The 19,037-nt window shown below is 43.0% G+C and overlaps 1 protein-coding gene across 1 annotated transcript; it reads right to left on the reverse strand.

The window, feature by feature from the left end:
- Positions 1-411: 411 nt before the first annotated feature.
- LOC311131161 (peroxisomal ATPase PEX6-like) lies at positions 412-18,173 on the reverse strand. Its single transcript, XM_084164004.1, has 17 exons — positions 16,950-18,173; positions 16,489-16,658; positions 16,089-16,172; positions 15,747-15,852; positions 12,229-12,365; positions 11,672-11,783; positions 10,428-10,630; positions 10,092-10,278; positions 9,734-9,810; positions 9,342-9,474; positions 8,648-8,853; positions 8,160-8,221; positions 7,565-7,673; positions 6,976-7,092; positions 6,679-6,756; positions 3,186-3,325; positions 412-2,293 (listed from the first exon to the last, which is right to left on the reverse strand). The coding sequence occupies exons 1-17, from the start codon at positions 18,165-18,167 to the stop codon at positions 2,157-2,159; spliced, it is 3,276 nt and encodes a 1,091-aa protein (XP_084020130.1). The 5' UTR covers positions 18,168-18,173; the 3' UTR covers positions 412-2,156.
- Between the last annotated feature and the right edge of the window lie 864 nt (positions 18,174-19,037).

Here is a 19,037-nt window from a genome sequence, read left to right on the forward strand (position 1 = left end):
TTTACATCCAGTGGCATACATTTAGTTGAACAGAACTGACTATCGCTGTGTTCTTAGGATATCTATTTTCCAGTCAGAGAATGATTTGTTTCACATATCAAATTTGTGTTTGAGTGGGTGAATAAGAAAATAGTGCCTCTCCATGGCTAGCAGGTGTAAATATCTAAACCACAGTTGGCACACACGATTAATGCAACTCTGGGCCAATGAAAGAGTCACCATTAACAATCTGACCCATCAATTTTCCTTATTCTACATAAACCATCCAAGTTACTTGAAAGGAAAATTAGGTAAAACCTTGAGGTAAATATTCAAAAATCTAATTTAATTGGTCACATACACGTATTTAGCAGATGTTATTGCGGGTGTAGCGAAATGCTTGTATTCCTTTACAAATAGGTAACAACAATTCGAGGCAACACTTTATTACACTCAAATCATAAAGCCTACTTTACAATGCCATGGACAGGTCATAGAAAATATGTTTGGCAATTAACATTTATTTTGTTAACTACATTATCTGATAATGCCTATTGTATTTAAGTGAATGGCAAGCTTTCACAAATCATGTATCATGAAATAACATAAACCGCTTTTAAAAAAATCATATGCCCTGCTCATGACACTGCAATGTAGTCTTTACTGGTAAGATTTCAAGTAAAGCAAGTTAATATTTTGGTAAAGTTTATTTTACCAACCCAAGTAATACACTTTTTAAAATCAGAAATAATTTATTACATAAACATTACAATTACTTAACCTGGCTAGGAAAAAAAAGTTTGCACCATTTGAAAGTTATAGTTAACACAATTTGTAGATTTTTTTGTCTTCATTTTGTAATCATATTGTCATTTTTGCTACCATGAGATGGGAAGCACAATGTCTCATCATACAAAAATGTAAGTATCCGTTTTGACATTGATAGCAATCTTTTAATATTTTACATTATTGTATTAATTTATCATCTTTATACTAAGTTGTCACATTTCACATGTAAATACATTAACTTTCGTTCCACAATCTTCACAAAGGACAAAATTGGAATAGTCAAAATTATAGTAGAGAATTACTAAACTCTGATTCAAGCTCAACTTTGGTTTGAACCATACACATTTAAAATTCATCCAACAATGTGTCACTCAGAGGAACATCAGCTTTGTTACTCATATTTACTCATGCTGTAACAAATGATTTCTTAAAACAATAAACTGCCAACTTAATATAAAGTGTGACCGGATACATTCTCATGGATTGATGCGGTAGCTTTGTTTCAATGTGTATTTGTTCTAAACTGTACTTAAGTGATTCATATTTTTACAATTTTTCATAATTGATTTTATGCAAATGATCTACAGGGTGAAAGAAGGGGAAACTCTGCACCAACCAGTGTTACCCAAAACAGTCTACAACTTCTTATTATGCTGGTTTTCCATCAAACCATTGTTTTAATTTGAACTGTTGATGGCTTGGCTGGGTCTATTGTTGCTCAAACAAGTCTCTGAAAGGATGGCTTGTAAAAGAAACCAGCATTCAAAATAGTTCAGGTTGGGGAAGCATTGGAATAATAAACCACTCAGATCTGGAACATTCTGCTGAAATGCAAGACTCAGTAAGAGACAACTTCGCAATTAATGGGCTTCATTGGACAACATATGGCTAGTAACTAACAGCAGCTAGTAAGGAACAGCAGCAGTGTCACTTTGAGGATATAGAAAAGTGATGTCCCAACTTTACTCCTAGAGGGCCATGGACATACTTGTTTTCATTTGAACAACTTACATATGCATTTGCTGCTGCCAATAACACTACCAAATTCTGATGCTTAAGCTCAATTCAGAAACTAGTGATTGCAATTTGAACAGTCAACGTAAGGTTTGTGCTGCATATTTGTAAACTGTACAAATGTGGTCCACATCCAATATTGTGCATTAATTAGGTTGAGAGCTAGTTTGGTCCCTTGGACTTAATGACACCACTCATTAGTGCAGAGAAAAAAGTAGCAGCCCTCGAGGAAGAGAATTTCACACCCCAGTTTTTGCAGAGCCTACACTCTTGAGGAATACACCCTTGTGGTAGAGGATTGTGGGTAACGTAGTGCATGCAGAAGAGAATAGCTTAGCCCCATGCTTGGGCGGCACTAGTCTTGAGTGGCTTGGTTATTTTGTGGTGAGTTTCTGCTGAATTAGTTTATATTTGAGCAGCTCTTGTTCGGAGACGGACGGTTTGAGGCAATCCAATGCTTGGTTAAAGTCTTCGGCAGACAGCATGAGAGGAGTATCCTCTGTGTCCAGACCTGAGAGGGAGTGAGAGAAATGGAGGGGCAGAGGAAACATTCAAAAGAGAGAATATATGAGTAGAAGGGGGTTGGGAGAGAAAGGAGAGTGTGAAAGAGATAAATAAGTCCCTATTGCGCTTGTTACTGATGCTTGAGGTTGTCATAGGGCTCTAGGAACTGAGACGGTCATCTCTTAAAATGCTATTAACAGTACATATGACATGTGTATGACATGGGTATTTAGAAAGGATGATATGAAAGAATGGTATTTTATATATTTTCCAGTACATCATTTATAATGGTTTAAGTTTTTGTGGAATGAAAAATTCATAGAGAAACATAATTGCCACAAATTTTGCGCTGCAGTAAAAAATTCTGAAAATGACTGAATTATCTCTTAATTTGTGTCCATGTGTTGCTAAAATAAGATACATTCATGTTATGGTTTGTTTCTACATGATATGAGGGGTTGTAGGGAAAGGACAAATGCAAGAATGCAGTAGATTTAAAAAAATGGGTTTATAGCAATGAGACTATAGATTTGATAGGCACATTATTTGGGTACAGTATATTGTCCACATAGATTTTCTTTTAAAAAGTATGTTTTTCAATAAATGGACAAGATAAAGATAGCATTGTAGAGCATGACGGTTGACCATTCTATTTAAATGTAAATATCAAAAGAGGAACTGTTGTATTTTCAATTGATTAGACCGTTTGTATAGCCCACTAATGTGAACTGAGGTATTGAGACAATCGTACATCACAGTTTTCCATGCTTCGGTTTCAGGCAGGCTTTCAAATTTCTGTGTTTAAGCCAACAATTATAGTTTTTACACCTTAAGGAGGATTTTTAACAGACCTTTACAAGGAAAACATACACGTCTCAATTTGTGAGGGCCAAACGTACCGTCAGTGACACATGCAATCTTCCTCTTAATGGCAGACATCATGGCGTCGGAGCAGAGAGCATACATGTCCGCCCCTGTGAGCTGAGGAGGGCAGCGCTCCACCACATCCTGGAGACTGACACTGGGGTCCACCTTGAACCTGACAGCACAGAAACACATTGCAATTAACATATAGCACAAATATCATACAGTGCATTCGGAAAGTATTCAGACCCCTTGACTTTTTCCACATTTTGTTACGTTACAGCCTTATTCTAAAATTGATTCAACAGTTTTTTTTTCTCTTCCTCAATCTACACTCAATAACCCATCATGATCAAGTAAAAACTGGTTTTTAGAAATGTTTGCAAATGTATTAAAAATAAAAAACGGTAATATCACATTAACAGTGGGGAGAACAAGTATTTGATACACTGCCGATTTTGCAGGTTTTCCTACTTACAAAGCATGTAGAGGTCTGTAATTTTTATTATAGGTACACTTCAACTGTGAGAGACGGAATCTAAAACAAAAATCCAGAAAATCACATTGTATGATTTTTAAGTAATTAATTTGCATTTTATTGCATGACATAAGTATTTGATACATCAGAAAAGCATAACTTAATATTTGGTACAGAAACCTGTGTTTGCAATTACAGAGATCATACGTTTCCTGTAGGTCTTGACCAGGTTTGCACACACTGCAGTAGGGATTTTGGCCCACTCCTCCATACAGACCTTCTCCAGATCCTTCAGGTTTCGGGGCTGTCGCTGGGCAATACGGACTTTCAGCTCCCCCCAAAGATGTTCTATTGGGTTCAGGTCTGGAGACTGGCTAGGCCACTCCAGGACCTTGAGATGCTTCTTACGGAGCCACTCCTTAGTTGCCCTGGCTGTGTGTTTCGGGTCGTTGTCATGCTGGAAGACCCAGCCACGACCCATCTTCAATGCTCTTACTGAGGGAAGGAGGTTGTTGGCCAAGATCTCACGATACATGGCCCCATCCATCCTCCCCTCAATACGGTGCAGTCGTCCTGTCCCCTTTGCAGAAAAGCATCCCCAAAGAATGATGTTTCCACCTCCACGCTTCACAGTTGGGATGGTGTTCTTGGGGTTGTACTCCTCCTTCTTCTTCCTCCAAACACGGCGAGTGGAGTTTAGACCAAAAAGCTCTATTTTTGTCTCATCAGACCACATGACCTTCTCCCATTCCTCCTCTGGATCATCCAGATAGTCATTGGCAAACTTCAGACGGGCCTGGACATGCGCTGGCTTGAGCAGGGGGACCTTGCGTGCGCTGCAGCATTTTAATCCATGACGGCGTAGTGTGTTACTAATGGTTTTCTTTGAGACTGTGGTCCCAGCTCTCTTCAGGTCATTGACCAGGTCCTGCCGTGTAGTTCTGGGCTGATCCCTCACCTTCCTCATGATCATTGATGCCCCACGAGGTGAGATCTTGCATGGAGCCCCAGACCGAGGTTGATTGACCGTCATCTTGAACTTCTTCCATTTTATAATAATTGCGCCAACAGTTGTTGCCTTCTCACCAAGCTGCTTGCCTATTGTCCTGTAGCCCATCCCAGGCTTGTGCAGGTCTACAATTTTATCCCTGATGTCCTTACACAGCTCTCTGGTCTTGGCCATTGTGGAGAGGTTGGAGTCTGTTTGAGTGTGCGGACAGGTGTCTTTTATACAGGTAACAAGTTCAAACAGGTGCAGTTAATACAGGTAATGAGTGGAGAACAGGAGGGCTTCTTAAAGAAAAACTAACAGGTCTGTGAGAACCGGAATTCTTACTGGTTGGTAGGTGATCAAATACTTATGTCATGCAATAAAATGCAAATTAATTACTTAAAAATCATACAATGTGATTTTCTGGATTTTTGTTTTAGATTCCGTCTCTCACAGTTGAAGTGTACCTATGATAAAAATTACAGACCTCTACATGCTTTGTAAGTAGGAAAACCTGCAAAATCGGCAGTGTATCAAATACTTGTTCTCCCCACTGTACATAAGTATTCAGACCCTTTACTCAGTACTTTATTGAAGCACCTTTGGCAGCGATTACAGCCTCGAATCTTCTTGGGTATGACCCTAAAAGCTTGGCACACCTGTATTTGGGGAGTTTCTCACTTCTCTGCAGATCCTCTCAAGCTCTGTCAGGTTGGATGGGGAGAGTCGCTTCACAGCTATTTTCAGGTCTCTCCAGAGATGTTCGATCGGGTTCAAGTCCAGGCCCTGGCTGGGCCACTCAAGGACATTCACAGACTTGTCCCGAAGCCACTCCTGCATTGTCTTAGCTGTGTGCTTAGGGTCGTTGTCCTGTTGGAAGGTGAACCTTAACCCCAGTCTGAGGTCCTGAGCGCTCTGGAGCAGGTTTTCATAAAGTATCTCTCTGTACTTTGCTCCATTCATCTTTCCCTCAATCCTGACTAGTCTCCCAATCCCTGCCGCTGAAAAACATCCCCACAGCATGATGCTGCCACCACCATGCTTCACCGTAGGGATGGTATTGGCAAGGTGATGAGCGGTGCCTGGTTTCCTCCAGACGTGATGCTTGACATTCAGGCCAAAGAGTTCAATCTTGGTTTCATCAGATCAGAGAATCTTGTTTCTCATGGTCAGAGTCCTTTAGGTGCCTTTTGGCAAACTCCAAGCGGCCTGTCATGTACATTTTACTGAGGAGTGGCTTCCGTCTGGCCACTTTACCATAAAAGGTATCTCCCATCTCCACAGAGGAACTCTGTCAGAGTGACCATCGGGTTCTTGGTCACCTCCCTGACCAAGGCCCTTTTCCCCCGATTGCTCAGTTTGGCCGGGCGGCCAGTTCTAGGAAGAGTCTTGGTGGTTTCAAACTTCTTCCATTTAAGAATGATGGAGGCCACTGTTCTTGGGACCTTCAATGCTGCTGAAAATGTTTTGTACCCTTCCCCAGATCTGTGCCTCGACACAATCCTGTCTCGGAGCTCTACGGACAATTCCGTCAACCTCATGGCTTGGTTTTTGTGCTGACATGCACTGTCAACTGTGGGACCTTATATAGACAAGTGTGTGCCTTTCCAAACCATGTCCAATCAATTTAATTTACCACAGGTGGAATCCAATCAAGTTGTAGAAATATCTCAAGGATGATCAATGGAAACAGGATGCACCTGAGCTCAATTTCGAGTCTCATAACAAATGGTCTGAATACTTATGTAAATAAGGTATCTGTTTATATTTAATACATTTGCAAAATATTCTAAAAACCTTTGTCATTATGGGTTATCGTGTGTAGATTGATGGGGGGGAAATGTATTTAATCCATTTTAGAATAAGGCTGTAACGTAACAAAATGTGGAAAAAGTCAAGGGGTCTGAATACTTTCCGAATGCACTGTATGTTTGCAGCACATTTCTGCACTTTAACCTTGATTCTGTGAGGATAACGATTGAAAAAAACACCTGTAGTGTTACCAGCTTTTTGTTGTTCATGTTTGACAATAAATTATAATCAGGCAGGACACACTTACTTTCTGACTATGGCCTTCAAAACTTGCAGCTGAGACTCTTTGTCTTCATTGATCCCAACATACACCAATTTGTCAAACCTGAAAGAGCAGCAGAGGAAACCATAAGGTCAAAAACATTATGGAAAATACAAAAAAAAGTATTTTAGAACAATAAAGTACAGCCATTTGGTGGCTTGTCCAACATCTAAATGTTGACCTTTTCAAAAGGTACATGTCTGTAGGAGTTTACTGCATAAACATCTGCTTTGTGAGGAGACTCACACTGATTGGCTCTACAAACCGCCATTTGAATCTCACCTGCCAGGTCTGAGCAATGATTGATCGAGCAGGTCTGGCCGGTTGGTGGCTCCAATCACAAACACGTCCCCAGAGGAGTGAAGTCCGTCGAGCTCAGCCAGGAGCTGAGAGACCACCCTACAGTTAACAGAGATCAGGTTCAAACAAGGAAGAAGATGAAGTTGTACTTAGCCACTGATCTATGGTCAGTTTTCTGTTTCCCCCAATGGTTAAGGTCAGAATTTGGGGAGGATAAACTGATCCTATACAAATGGGAGAAGCAGGGATTTACAAGAAAAGACAGTTGCTGGCAAGCACTGAAAATCTTCAGAATACGCAAAACACCTTCATAATATTTTAATGCTCCACAAAATAACATTGTGTCAGTACTAAGACTATTCAATATCCACACACTTTCATTGGCCTCATTGAGAGAATAGGAATGTAAAAGGCCCAGTTTCCACTATTAAAAATGTTTGTCAAACAAGGGTGACTCTAGACCTCCAAGATAACCTGTGTTTAGTTGCATTATATTTTATATGACGTGATCTAACTGCTTTGATAATGATAATTTTCAGTGGTGAATCCTCCAAAGATCAATCCCACCCACCTGTCCATGACTCCACCTGAGTCTCCACTGCGCCCTCTGTTGGGCGCAAGAGAGTCCAGCTCGTCAAAGAAGATGATACAGGGGGCCGCCGCTCGAGCTTTGGAGAACACTGAATAACAGAGAGGAAGACCCATTTTATTGGATATCATACGTACAGGACAGTCACATCATAGGCCATTGGCTCTCACAAAATGTAAAAATGTATATGTAGACTTGACCTCTGGTCTTCACTAGGATGTTTTCAGACAATGCAAAAAGAGCATGAAGAACAAGAAGGACAAGGCAGTACAAAATAAGTAGTGAGCTTGGATGCTCCGCAAACAATTTGTTGGATATCACACCGACGTGTCGGTCAATAGACCTTCATCTGGGTTTTACAGAGAGGTGTAAACTGCTCTGCTTTTGAAATGCACAACGCATACAGTTGATTGCATCTATTCAACTAGGGCCCGATTTAGAGTTGAGATAAGCGCGTGCAACGCAGGAAGGTCACTTGGACTAAACCTTACTGGCAAGCCATGCGCCCAGCCCAGGGGAGTTGAACAAACAGCCATATTCAGGTCAAACAGTAATCTAATCCCACTACTACACTCACCCTCTCTTACGTTCTCCTCGCTTTGACCCACGTACATGTTGATGAGTTCCGGGCCTTTGACACTAAACGAAGGGGAAGACAAAGCCATCAGGATTCAAGCACAATCATTCAGCTGAATGTGTGAAACAAATATGGATGATATGCTTATTCACCACAAGACGCTCATTACCCGGTGTCGGGCTCAAGGGGGTGAAACATTACAGAACAATCGGATATACATATATTATGTAGAACAGACACACTTCTCCGTCACTTAGAATAGGGAATGTTGGCTCTATATAAAAAATATCTATCTGCAACATTCCATGACATTTCTCCAGCTTTCTCATCCCTTTTACCTGACACCAGGGACGTGTCCATTCGGGAGAAAACTTTTGAGGGAAACAGGGAGGTGCTATCTGAACACTTTTTTCCGTTGCAACTGTTTCGCTACAGTGTGCCCTACTGAACTTGACCCAGTCTTCCAGTCTCCTCTGCTTGTCTCCTACCTGAGGAAGGTCATGGAGCACTCGGTAGCCACGGCCTTGGCCAGCAGGGTTTTGCCCGTGCCGGGGGGCCCGTAGAGGAGCAGCCCGGCGCGGCGCAGGCCCAGGGACAGCAGTTCGGGCCTCTCCAGGGGCAGCTGCACCGTGTCCAGGATCTCCCGCTTCACCTGCTGCAGGCCGCCAACGTCCTGCCAGCGCACACTGGGGATCTGACCACACACACAGGAATGTTACACTTTCCCTCCATAAGCAGTTGATCAGTGTCCGTCTCCTCTGAGCCAGTGAAACATGGGCTACAGTCCAATTCTCTTCCCATCTCGTGAAGTGTGCACTCGTACACTTCCCCTCATTTAAAAGGAATGGACTGGTGTGAAGAATATGGTGGAACCTCCCTCCAGCCATGCTTGCACCAATCCAATGCTTTTTAAATGCATGAGGGGGAGTGAACGGGTGCACACTTCTGGAGAAGGGTAGGGAATCGTACCAGAGCCATGGGTTTCATCTAAACTGCTAAAAAGATCTGTTCTCTCCTCGTCTCTCCTTTATCTGCACTGACAGGAAAACAATATGGTGGAAGGTCATCATTAGGCTGGCTTTCACCTGGTCAGTTCTTTCAGACCAATGCAATGTAGGAGAGGAAAGGGACGATTATTTAGATGATTGAGAAATAGCCACGCGCCCCATTTTCAGGGTGTACCTTTGGGGCTCCGATGGCCTGAGAGTGGGCATCTTGGAGGGTCTCCAATGCATTGGTGAAGTCCTGGGCCAGGACGGTTACCCCACAGGCACAGAGGTCCTCTTCCTCCTGCACACTGGCCCCCTCTGGGAAACTGAACACAAATGCCTGCTTCAGTCATTCTGTAGTGGTATGATGTCCTTTTGATATAATTCCTCTAGCAGTAGTCGTAGTAGCAGTAGAAAACTTGGTTATGAAATTGGCTTTGCAGCAGAATTATATTCATAAAATCAACAGAGAATCACAAGGAATAGGACACAATATACAACATAACAAGAAGAACACATTGCGTATAGTTGCTAGAGTTCAGCGGATATTCAGTGGGGAAGAGCAATTGCGGGAGCAAAACTCACCAGGATTGGAGTATCCTTCTGTGGGCGGCTTTACCAGCCTGAGTCAGCAGTGCACTGAGGTCCCCCAATAGAAAGCCCTGGGAGTCGAGAGAGGGAGGTAGAGAGAGAAATATAAAAAGAGGACAGAGGTGGAGGTGTTAGAAGGATCATCAAAAGTCACTGTCCTTCTGAATCAAATGTGTCTCTTCCACAAAAATAAACTCACTCTCAATTGGTCTCTAAACCAATCTGGTGCCTTTTAAATCCTTGAAGGGAGATGTGAACAAGTGAACACATCAGAAATACTGGGGAGAATCAGAATTGGGCTGGTGTCTATGAAGTATGAATCTAATGGCTAAACCCGTGCTAAGGATCTCACCGCAGTGTGCTTGGCCAGCCTGGACAGGTTGACGTCCCTCCCCAGGGGCAAGCCCTCGCTGAGGCTGGCCAGCATAGCTTGGCGCTGCTCCTCACTGGGGCTCTCTATCGACACCTGGTGGATAAAGGCTGCCATCACGTCAGACGACAGCTCCCGGGGCTTACTCACCGCCGCCACCACGACCACGCTAAGAGGGAGAGAGAGAGGACAGTGACGGAGGTTACACACGTAGCCGTTCCTTCTGTATGTGCGTGCAGGCAGTAGCTTACAGTAGTAGTAACAAAGGCACCGCATACATCGATTGAATTCTAGCCTTGGTTAAGATGGATGGGCTACCTGGAAGGGGTGTGGGCAATGAACTGGCACAGTGCGGCCATGACCCTGGCATCCTCCTCGGTGCCATCCCTGGGCTGGCCCAGCAGCTGCAGGTTCCTGAGCAGCAGGATGCACGGCCGGTGGGCCTCAGCTCGCTGGAAGACAGACTTCATCTTGGCCTCACAGGCGGCGGCCGTGTCAGCGCAGAGGGTCACGCAGTCCACCTGCACAGGGGGCAGAGAGTGAGAGGGAAAATTTGAACATTTCCAAACATTTGACATAAGCAACTTGAAGAGCCACTGAACACGCCGATTGGCACGTGAGTTTTCCTGTGGCTCATTAGAAAAACGAGATTTCAGTCGGAGTGTTTCCTGACCAGTTCTGCATTTAATTATGTTTGTCCCCCATGAGACACTGTAGCCTATTTCACTTCCTCAAAATCTCCAGAATGAATCTAAGATAACTCAAGAAATCTGTAATTATTTTGACGTTTTTGCAGATTATGTTTTAGTTGTGCAATTTTACATCTAACTAAGGTTTTTAGTGCAGTATTTCTCAAGTCCAAAAAATTTGCAAGCTGTTGTCTTATGTAAACAAAGTCGGAGCTGCTGTGCAGTCTGTCTCACTGTCTATGCTATTGGATAGAGAGCAATCACCGCAGCGGTTCACCCCATGTTAGTGGGCAAATGGACATCTTCAAATCAAAACCCAACCTTAATTATCCGTTGTGACGCATTGATGTGCCAAACTCAGTTTAAGACGAGAGTGACTTAATTACCAAAATTATCCTATTTACACTTTGTAGTCAATTTTGACACTAGAATAAATGTTTCTAAATCCTATCAATGCCACATAGGCCATTTTCAAAGGGATTAGTTGCTTTTTAAAGGTAGTCACTCTTTAAGACTAAAGTAAAGTCCCATAACGACAGATCTCCGTCTCAGTGCTGGAACTGACTCAATGTAAGCTTTGTTTTCGTCACATATCTATTAGGAGCCTTGGGAGAAAAAGTGTGTACTTTGTGTATTGACTTACAAAGAAAAGTGGGTGGATAGCCTTAGAGATTTGATCCGCTCACAGACTGTATTTGACACTAAATTAAATCTGACTAAAAATAAAAACTACTACTTTAATGTCCCAAACTTGTAGCGCGTGCCTCAATTCGAATGGCTATAGAGCCAGTAACCCCAGAAAAACAAATACATGTACATTTGTATTTGAATTCAAATCTTGTAATAAGCCAGTTGTGTGATCCTGAAGGATACCTTCACTAAGTGTAGATGGAGTCTACGGCATGCAGCTCTGACTGAGGTGAATTTGCCACTTCCACTCAGTCCCAGGAGGAGGATGGTGCATCCGCTCGTCAGAGCAGCAGAGCTTTAGAAAAAGATATATATATACAGAGAAGTCAGCATAGACATCCAAAGGAGTGTGGATAACAGTTCTTCTACATACAGTATCCTGTTATTTGGCTCGGACTAAATCTTGTTCACTTACACTTTACATATTGTTTACCGTGTTGCCCTGGGTCTGCGGTATCAGCTGACATATACAAGCCAATCATGGTAAACGTGATGATTTGAATTGCATTTATGTCCGTGTCCGTTTTCAGGAAGATGCCCAGGGTCGTATTTACTAGACACCAAACAGAAAACTAACGAAAACGGGGAAGAACTACCTGAACTTCCAATAAGATGTCAGATAAGAAACTCTTGTTTCTGTTGCAAAGCATTTTCCATTGCAAAACTTTTTGCTACGGTTTGCACTAATGAATATGGCCCAGTTGTGTAAAATGATGTAATCCTGCTGAGTTAACACTGACCTGTCATTCATGTGAGGCTGGATGATAGTGGAGAATTGGTCTACAGTGCTGGAGAGCCCAGGAGGAGACAGGCTAGTCCAGAGGGAAGGCTCCTCGCCAACAAGGGAACAGGGAGCCAGGCTATTGGTGGAGCCACCCTAAAAGGACAAGTAATATGCATGGAAGGTGTCACAATTGCAAAAAGTAAACAACTGCAGAAACCTCGTCATTTTTGGAGACAGGTGTTTGAAGCAGCAGCGGATCATCTTGGCCAACTGTGGGGTGAAACAATTCTCTTATTTATCGTTAATTAGCCACCACAAATGGCTTTGCTAGCAATTTTGGAGACGGCATCACATTTGCAAGGGGTTTCCCGTCATGTTTACTTTGACATCTCTACTTTTAGGCTAGTAGCCCATCCTCAAAAAGGGCTTTCGTTTTTGAGATACCCCAACCCAGGTAGAACATGTTTTCCCATATCTCTAAGGTATCCCATATATTAAATGGATGGTTGTATAACATTTTTGTACTGCAAAAGTGGGTAAATTGATAGATATTGTGGCACACCCCCTTAACGCAAACAGTGCAGAATAATGCCTGGCTGGAGGAGGGGGCGTGGTCCACATAAGCACATGTCAGTTGTATGCCCTACAAACACAAAGAAACAACAGTAGGATATCTTAATGCATCTGGGAAATATAGAACTGTAAACACACAGATACAATAGTCGGAAATATCAACTATGAATATTTATGATTAATGTAAACGTAATCTTTTGGTAGCTGTTCAATAGACGACTTTCCAAGTTAAATTCTCTCTCATTCAGTGCTGTATGGTCCTGCCTGACAAAAATGCACAGTGACACGTTTTGGGGCTCAGACACCGAAAACTGTCATTTCTTTTTCCAGTCAAAGGTTCCTGGGTGGATTGGATATGTTTAGCCCCTACTCTTGCAACTACATTAGGGGGCCCCCTAGATTTGACTCCAAATTAAATATGGTGTCCAAAATCCAATATGGCTGCCACATTACCATTAAATGGTGTTTAAATCACCTGTATATGTTCACATTTTAAGAGATACATTTTTCAGATTTGTGTACTGTACTTCATCTATGTTAGAAATCCAATATGCCCACCATATACACTCAAACACCTTTGTCTGGATATATAAAAAGGCAGCAAACTGCATGGCATGGCAGCACCAAGTATTCCAAGTCACAAGCCTCTTTGATGGTCAATGAGGCAACTGGGAGGCTCCAACAAAAGGAAAGAGAATCCAACCCTGGGCTCTGACACCCTCTCCCTAGCTCTACAACTTTCCCCCACTGTGGTATAACTTGCCCCTCCAGGATTGGGCTCTTAAGTCACCTCCTTATAATTTAGAAGTGAGCTTTGATTCATTGCTAGTCCAATTCGTCTGCCTGAATCAAACATGACCTTCCACTGGCTCACTGCATTTGTGATGCACATTGGGATGTTCCGTTGCACTTTTATCCTGTTCGGGTTGAGCTGGCACATTACTTATTCCAGACAAACATGCCCACCATCCTGGCTGTCTGCCCTGGTGTTAACTTGGTGACAGTTATGGTGTATGGGGAGAATGCAACTACACATCACAAGCGCATAAGGCAGGTATTCACTAGAATGAACCAACACAACCTGACACTCATTGACAAGAAATGCCATCAACTTCGTGGGCCTTCACATGACATAGGAATTGCACCTCTCCAATGTCAATACCATCCTGAATCTCCCAGAACAGTCCTTGATAAGCCCACTCCATCAGTCCTTCCCTCAGGCACTACTAGAGACACCATGGAACTGGACTGCCACATGTCAGGCCATTCACAGCCAAAACGCCATCTGGAAAATGCTGGTGTGCATTGCCCTCATACGTACCCCATTTTGCTACCAACCTGAACTGGACTCGCATGTGAAGAATTCGCTTTCACACTCCTCTGCAACCCTTTTACTGTCCATCAAAGCCCAGGGATCATCTTCAAATGTTTGTGTGTGGAGCTGTGCTACCTCCCTTACAGCCAACGCTTCTTAGTCTATGACCTAGCTACACTAGCTAACCTCAGGTCACCCTCACAGGTTCTATCACGTTCCACATCTTCTGCTGGGCGTGCCCCAGTCCGTTATCAATGCCAACCACCCACAGTTAACATCAGACAAATTATCATCCTAACTGACTTCCAAAGGAATATAAAAAGATATGTAGAAAAGTATGTTTGTGACTGCCCTTTCACAGACTCTCCTTACAACCAACCAGTATCCCCAGCATCATTCAGGCTGGGATAACATTCCAGTTAGTCAATGGGTCTCTTTGGTATGCAAGCTGCATCTGATGACTGACTATATCAAACTGTAGCAATGGAATCACCCCACAGCCCCAATACCCCGTCAGTCATACAGGAAGGATACTGCCCTTGTCGCTGCAGCTTGCCAAGAATGATCAGTTAACGGTACAAGCACATCAGGCCCCAGAACTACAACCACCACTGGCTAATTTGTCTTCTCACCCTGTTAGGACACACTCATGTCCTGGTCACCTCAAAGACTTTGAATCAACCTTGCACACTTCGTTTTAGTGGGGAAAAGAGGGCTGTACATATACACTACTAGAGTAGCTGACTGTTGTATTACGGTTGCGGTGTGCTTGCTGTTACGCTACTGTGTGCTTATGTCGTGAAAGAGAAAGGGGGGATACCTAGTCAGTTGCACAACTGAATGCATTCAACCGAAATGTGTCTTCCGTATTTAACCCAACCCGTCTGAATCAGAGAGGTGCGGGGGGCTGCCTTAATCGACATCCACGTCATCAGCGTCCGGGAGCAGTTGTTGTTGGGGGTTAATAGCCACATCATCAAAAGACATGTAACTGTATGCATTTCTGTCAGGCAGGACCATACAGCACTGAATGAGAGAAAATGTAACTTGGAAAGTTGTCTATTGAACAGCTACCAAAAAGTGAAGTTTACATTCATCATAAATATTCATAGTTGATATTTCCCGACTATTGTATCTGTGTGTTTACAGGTCTATATTTCCAAGATGCATTAAGATATCCTAATGCTGTTTGTTTGTGTATGTAGGGCAGACAGCTGACTACTTGTATTTAACATTTTCGCAATATCAGAGCTTGCAATATTGGGTTACATGAGCTTATGTGGCCCACCCCCTCCAGCCAGGCATGATTCTGCACTTTCTGAGTTAAGGGGGTGTGTCACAATATCTATCAATTTAACCACTTTTGCAGTAATATATTTTTACACAACCATCCATTTCATATATGGGAGACCTTAAAGATATGTGAAAACATGGTTGTGTTTTGTTATACCTCAGGTAGGGGTATCTCAACATTTTGGGGGCCTTGCCACTAGCCTATTTCCAAGCGTAGTCCTATGGAAATACATACTTCACCACTCAAAAGAGCATGACATAACTAGCATTGAACGTTCACTTATGCATGCAGTCTTAAAACCGTCTGGATCTGGCTACCGATGTGACATTTTATGTCAAAAGTTCAAACGTACCATGTATAGAGATGTGTGGACAGTGTCTGCCAGGTAAGGACCTTGGTCTTCCTCCTCCTCTGTAGAGCCACAAACCTTTTTCACTTTGAAATACACGACCGGCCACCTAACGAAAGTTCAGAGTTCCAAGTAAGAAGAGTGTAATTGAATACCCAATCATGTGCTCATGTAGATTTGACGTAAAGAAGCAAGATATGGTGGCACATCATATTATCTGACCACACACACACACTAGTATAGGAGAAACATTTGTTAAAACATTTGTTAAATCATTATGGTCAACCTCCCTCTGTTGTTCTGAGTGTAAATGTATAAATAAGTTAGTCTGCTTGACGGGTGGACCTTGTGATTCCCTCAGAGTTGCTCTCCAAGACTTCAGGATGCCCTTCAGATGGGATTCCCAAAACATCCCCCAGCCGCACAAGTCTGGGAGAGAAGGAACAAAGGTCAAAGATAAAAGGTCAAGTACAGCATGGTGCGTGCAAAACAAATCCTACAGGGAAGATGCAACAAACCAATAACAGTGGGGAAACAGTATGAAGCACAAACCAAGGCCAGGGTCATATTCATTAGTGCACACAATAGCAAAATGTTTTGCAACAAACGGAAAACGGGAGTTTCTTATAGGCCAAATTCAGGTAGTCCCTCCCCAATTTCGGTCCATTCGATTCCGTTTGGTTACTAATGAATACAATCTTTTAAAATAATTAGTACAGATAGAACGGAATAGTATTTCACTAACCTTGGTATGGTAAAGTGCCCACAGAGGATACTGTCAAAGGGACCATGAGAACTGTATTCTGGGGAGATGACAGCATCAAGGTGGAGTTCTTTGGCAAATAGCGGTGATGCTGTTCGAGAGAGGCTCTCAGAAAGCTGAGGACCTGACTGAGAAAGGACCCGGTTCCATCTCTGAGAGAATTCAAAGAAATACAGCAAAGAATTCAGCATAATTATCATTATTATATCTAGACAAATCTGTGTCCCACATTGTCAGTTGCTTGGATGTTCCAGAATTTGAGAATGGGTGTATATGGGCATGCAGATCCCTTTCATATTAAACTTTCCCTTGAACCTATTCAAATTGATTTAGGAGAAAATAGTTGCAATGACAACCTGCATGCAAATGAGAATGGAGGACTTCGCACAACACTTAACTTTCAACTAAAATGTAAGAACAAATATGTACAAATATTTACTCACCTTTATCTTCACAGCTCTGCTACTGACTGGCACTGGCTCTCCATTTGACAAGTTGAACCAATGAGTCGCCGATATGAAGCCAACGTTGTCTTGAAGATCCAACTCGGCACACTTGCTGAAATCTGCCACAACAACCGAGCCGAGGTGGACCCTTTCGGCTCCCTTGGATGGCTCTTTGTCAGGTGCGTTCTCATCGGCTTGCCCGGGAATTCGCAGGTATTCGCCTCTGTAGGACGTCTTTGTCATTTCAGATGAGCAGTTAAAAGTAGACACCACTACCCACTCACGGTTGAATAACCCGAGTTTGAGCAGCAACTGTTTGCTTACGACAACAGCACTGTCGATATCGATTTCAGCCTCGCGCTTGTCCACTAGTACAATTCTCCCTTGACGGTACAAGCGAGGCATATCCACGATTCTGACATCCAGCCTACACTCCAGCGCTTGCAAAAAAGCGGAGAAACTCGAGTCCCATACTTGCCTGTTGTCAAGTAATGAGCTTCCCCCGCCAAGACTATTCGCGTAGTGTGCAAAATCAGAGACAAATAGCGAGGTCAAAGTTCTAGTTGCTAAAGCATTAGAGGTTTCCAGTGCGCCACGTTGCGCGATGTCTCTGCAGTCGGTGACCACCACTGTTGTGTTGCTTGTTATCATCCCCTGCGTTATAGGTGTACACTCCAACACAACTAAGTCGAACAGATATTGTTGAACTTGAGATATATCATCTCCAAGTAGAGGGTGATAGGGAAGTGATAGCGAGTCCCCTTGTCGTGCCAATAGTAGTTGCCCTTGGCACGAAGCCAGTATGAGAAGTCCATTGGAAAACGTATCCGAGCTTGCCCACTTGAAACTCTGTCTTGTTCGTGCCCCTATAACAACCTTTCTAAGGGCAAACGGTGACAGTGAGCGTACAACCCCCCTTATATCATCCTGAAGACCATAGTGTTTGAGAAAGAGCTTACTTGTGTACAGTTTTAAAGTTGTGTTGTTTCCATCCGCCGTACAGTCTGGCGTCTCCTCCTCTGTCGAGTGCGCGCAGAGCAAAACACCAGTTTTCCCGAGTGTTTGACGTATCCGTGAGGTAAATAAAAGGGTCGAAGTAGGCTCATTGCAACTTGGAAACGCATATCTAAATTGTGACTTGAAAACAAGCACGTGCAAAGGATTTAAGTGCGTTGGAAATGTATCTAAACATGACAGTTCTACCTGAGCTGCCATGTTCGAAAAAAATTATTGCGCAATATTTTGTCCGGAAGTGAAAGCAGCTCGGGTGAAACAAGTCTTTCCCAAACGTTCCTTTGAAGACTGAATAAAACATTCACTTTTGCAATTTATAGATAGACCTACAAAAAGTATCTGTAAATAAGAAAAATGCACTCTCTGAATAATGAAATAAGAAAAATGCACGCTCACAGCATATTGCATAGGGCTTACTCAGTACAAAATGCACAGCATGTTTACGCCTCGATCACACCGACAGTGCAATGCATTTTGGTACACCAGAAGTAAATTCATTTACAATGGAAAGCTGCGTTTGTCTTACAGCATTGAGTTGCAGAGGCAGTTAAGCCTCGATCCCACCGACAGTGTTTATGCGCAAAATAGTTCGCAGCGTCATCTGGATATGTGTGCAACAAAAGTTCAACATTGACCTTCTGCTATCATTTCTGTCAAGCCCTCTACGCATACAGTTAGATAAATTCAACGCTTGCACCACACAGAACGCACTGCAACTGCCTCTGCAACACAATGCTGCAAGGCAAACACAGCGTTCCATTGGAAATGTACTTCTGGTGTACCAAAATGCAATGACACTGTCCTGTGATCGAGACATTACTGTACGTTCTGTGTGGTTCATACATTGGATTGATTTATCGAATGTAGCCTATGCATCAAACATGGTTGCCATGTTCTCCGAATATGTAAGGGATGGGCTAATCAACGAGGGTCTATGCGTTCTATGGAAAATAATGAACAACCTGGATAGTGTGTTCCACCATGTGCTAGTGGAGTGGGACTAACCTTCCACAGAGTTGCATTATTTTCCAGAGAATGCATAGAGCCCCGAGTTGATTATCCATTTTATAC

The sequence above is a fragment of the Coregonus lavaretus genome (assembly GCF_964263955.1).
Source record: "Coregonus lavaretus genome assembly, chromosome: 6".
Classification (NCBI taxonomy): domain Eukaryota; kingdom Metazoa; phylum Chordata; class Actinopteri; order Salmoniformes; family Salmonidae; genus Coregonus; species Coregonus lavaretus.

What these genes read in the sequence shown, in the direction of transcription:
- LOC311131161 (XM_084164004.1), bottom strand. Translation starts at nt 18,167, where the DNA reads ATGGCAGCTCAGGTAGAACTGTCATGTTTAGATACATTTCCAACGCAC. An exon ending in TCCACACATCTCTATACATG is followed by an intron (nt 12,366 to 15,746) that starts GTACGTTTGAAC and finishes TTGTCCTTTTAG; the next exon opens with GGTGGCTCCACCAATAGCCT. An exon ending in TGCTCCATGACCTTCCTCAG is followed by an intron (nt 8,222 to 8,647) that starts GTAGGAGACAAG and finishes CCCTTCGTTTAG; the next exon opens with TGTCAAAGGCCCGGAACTCA.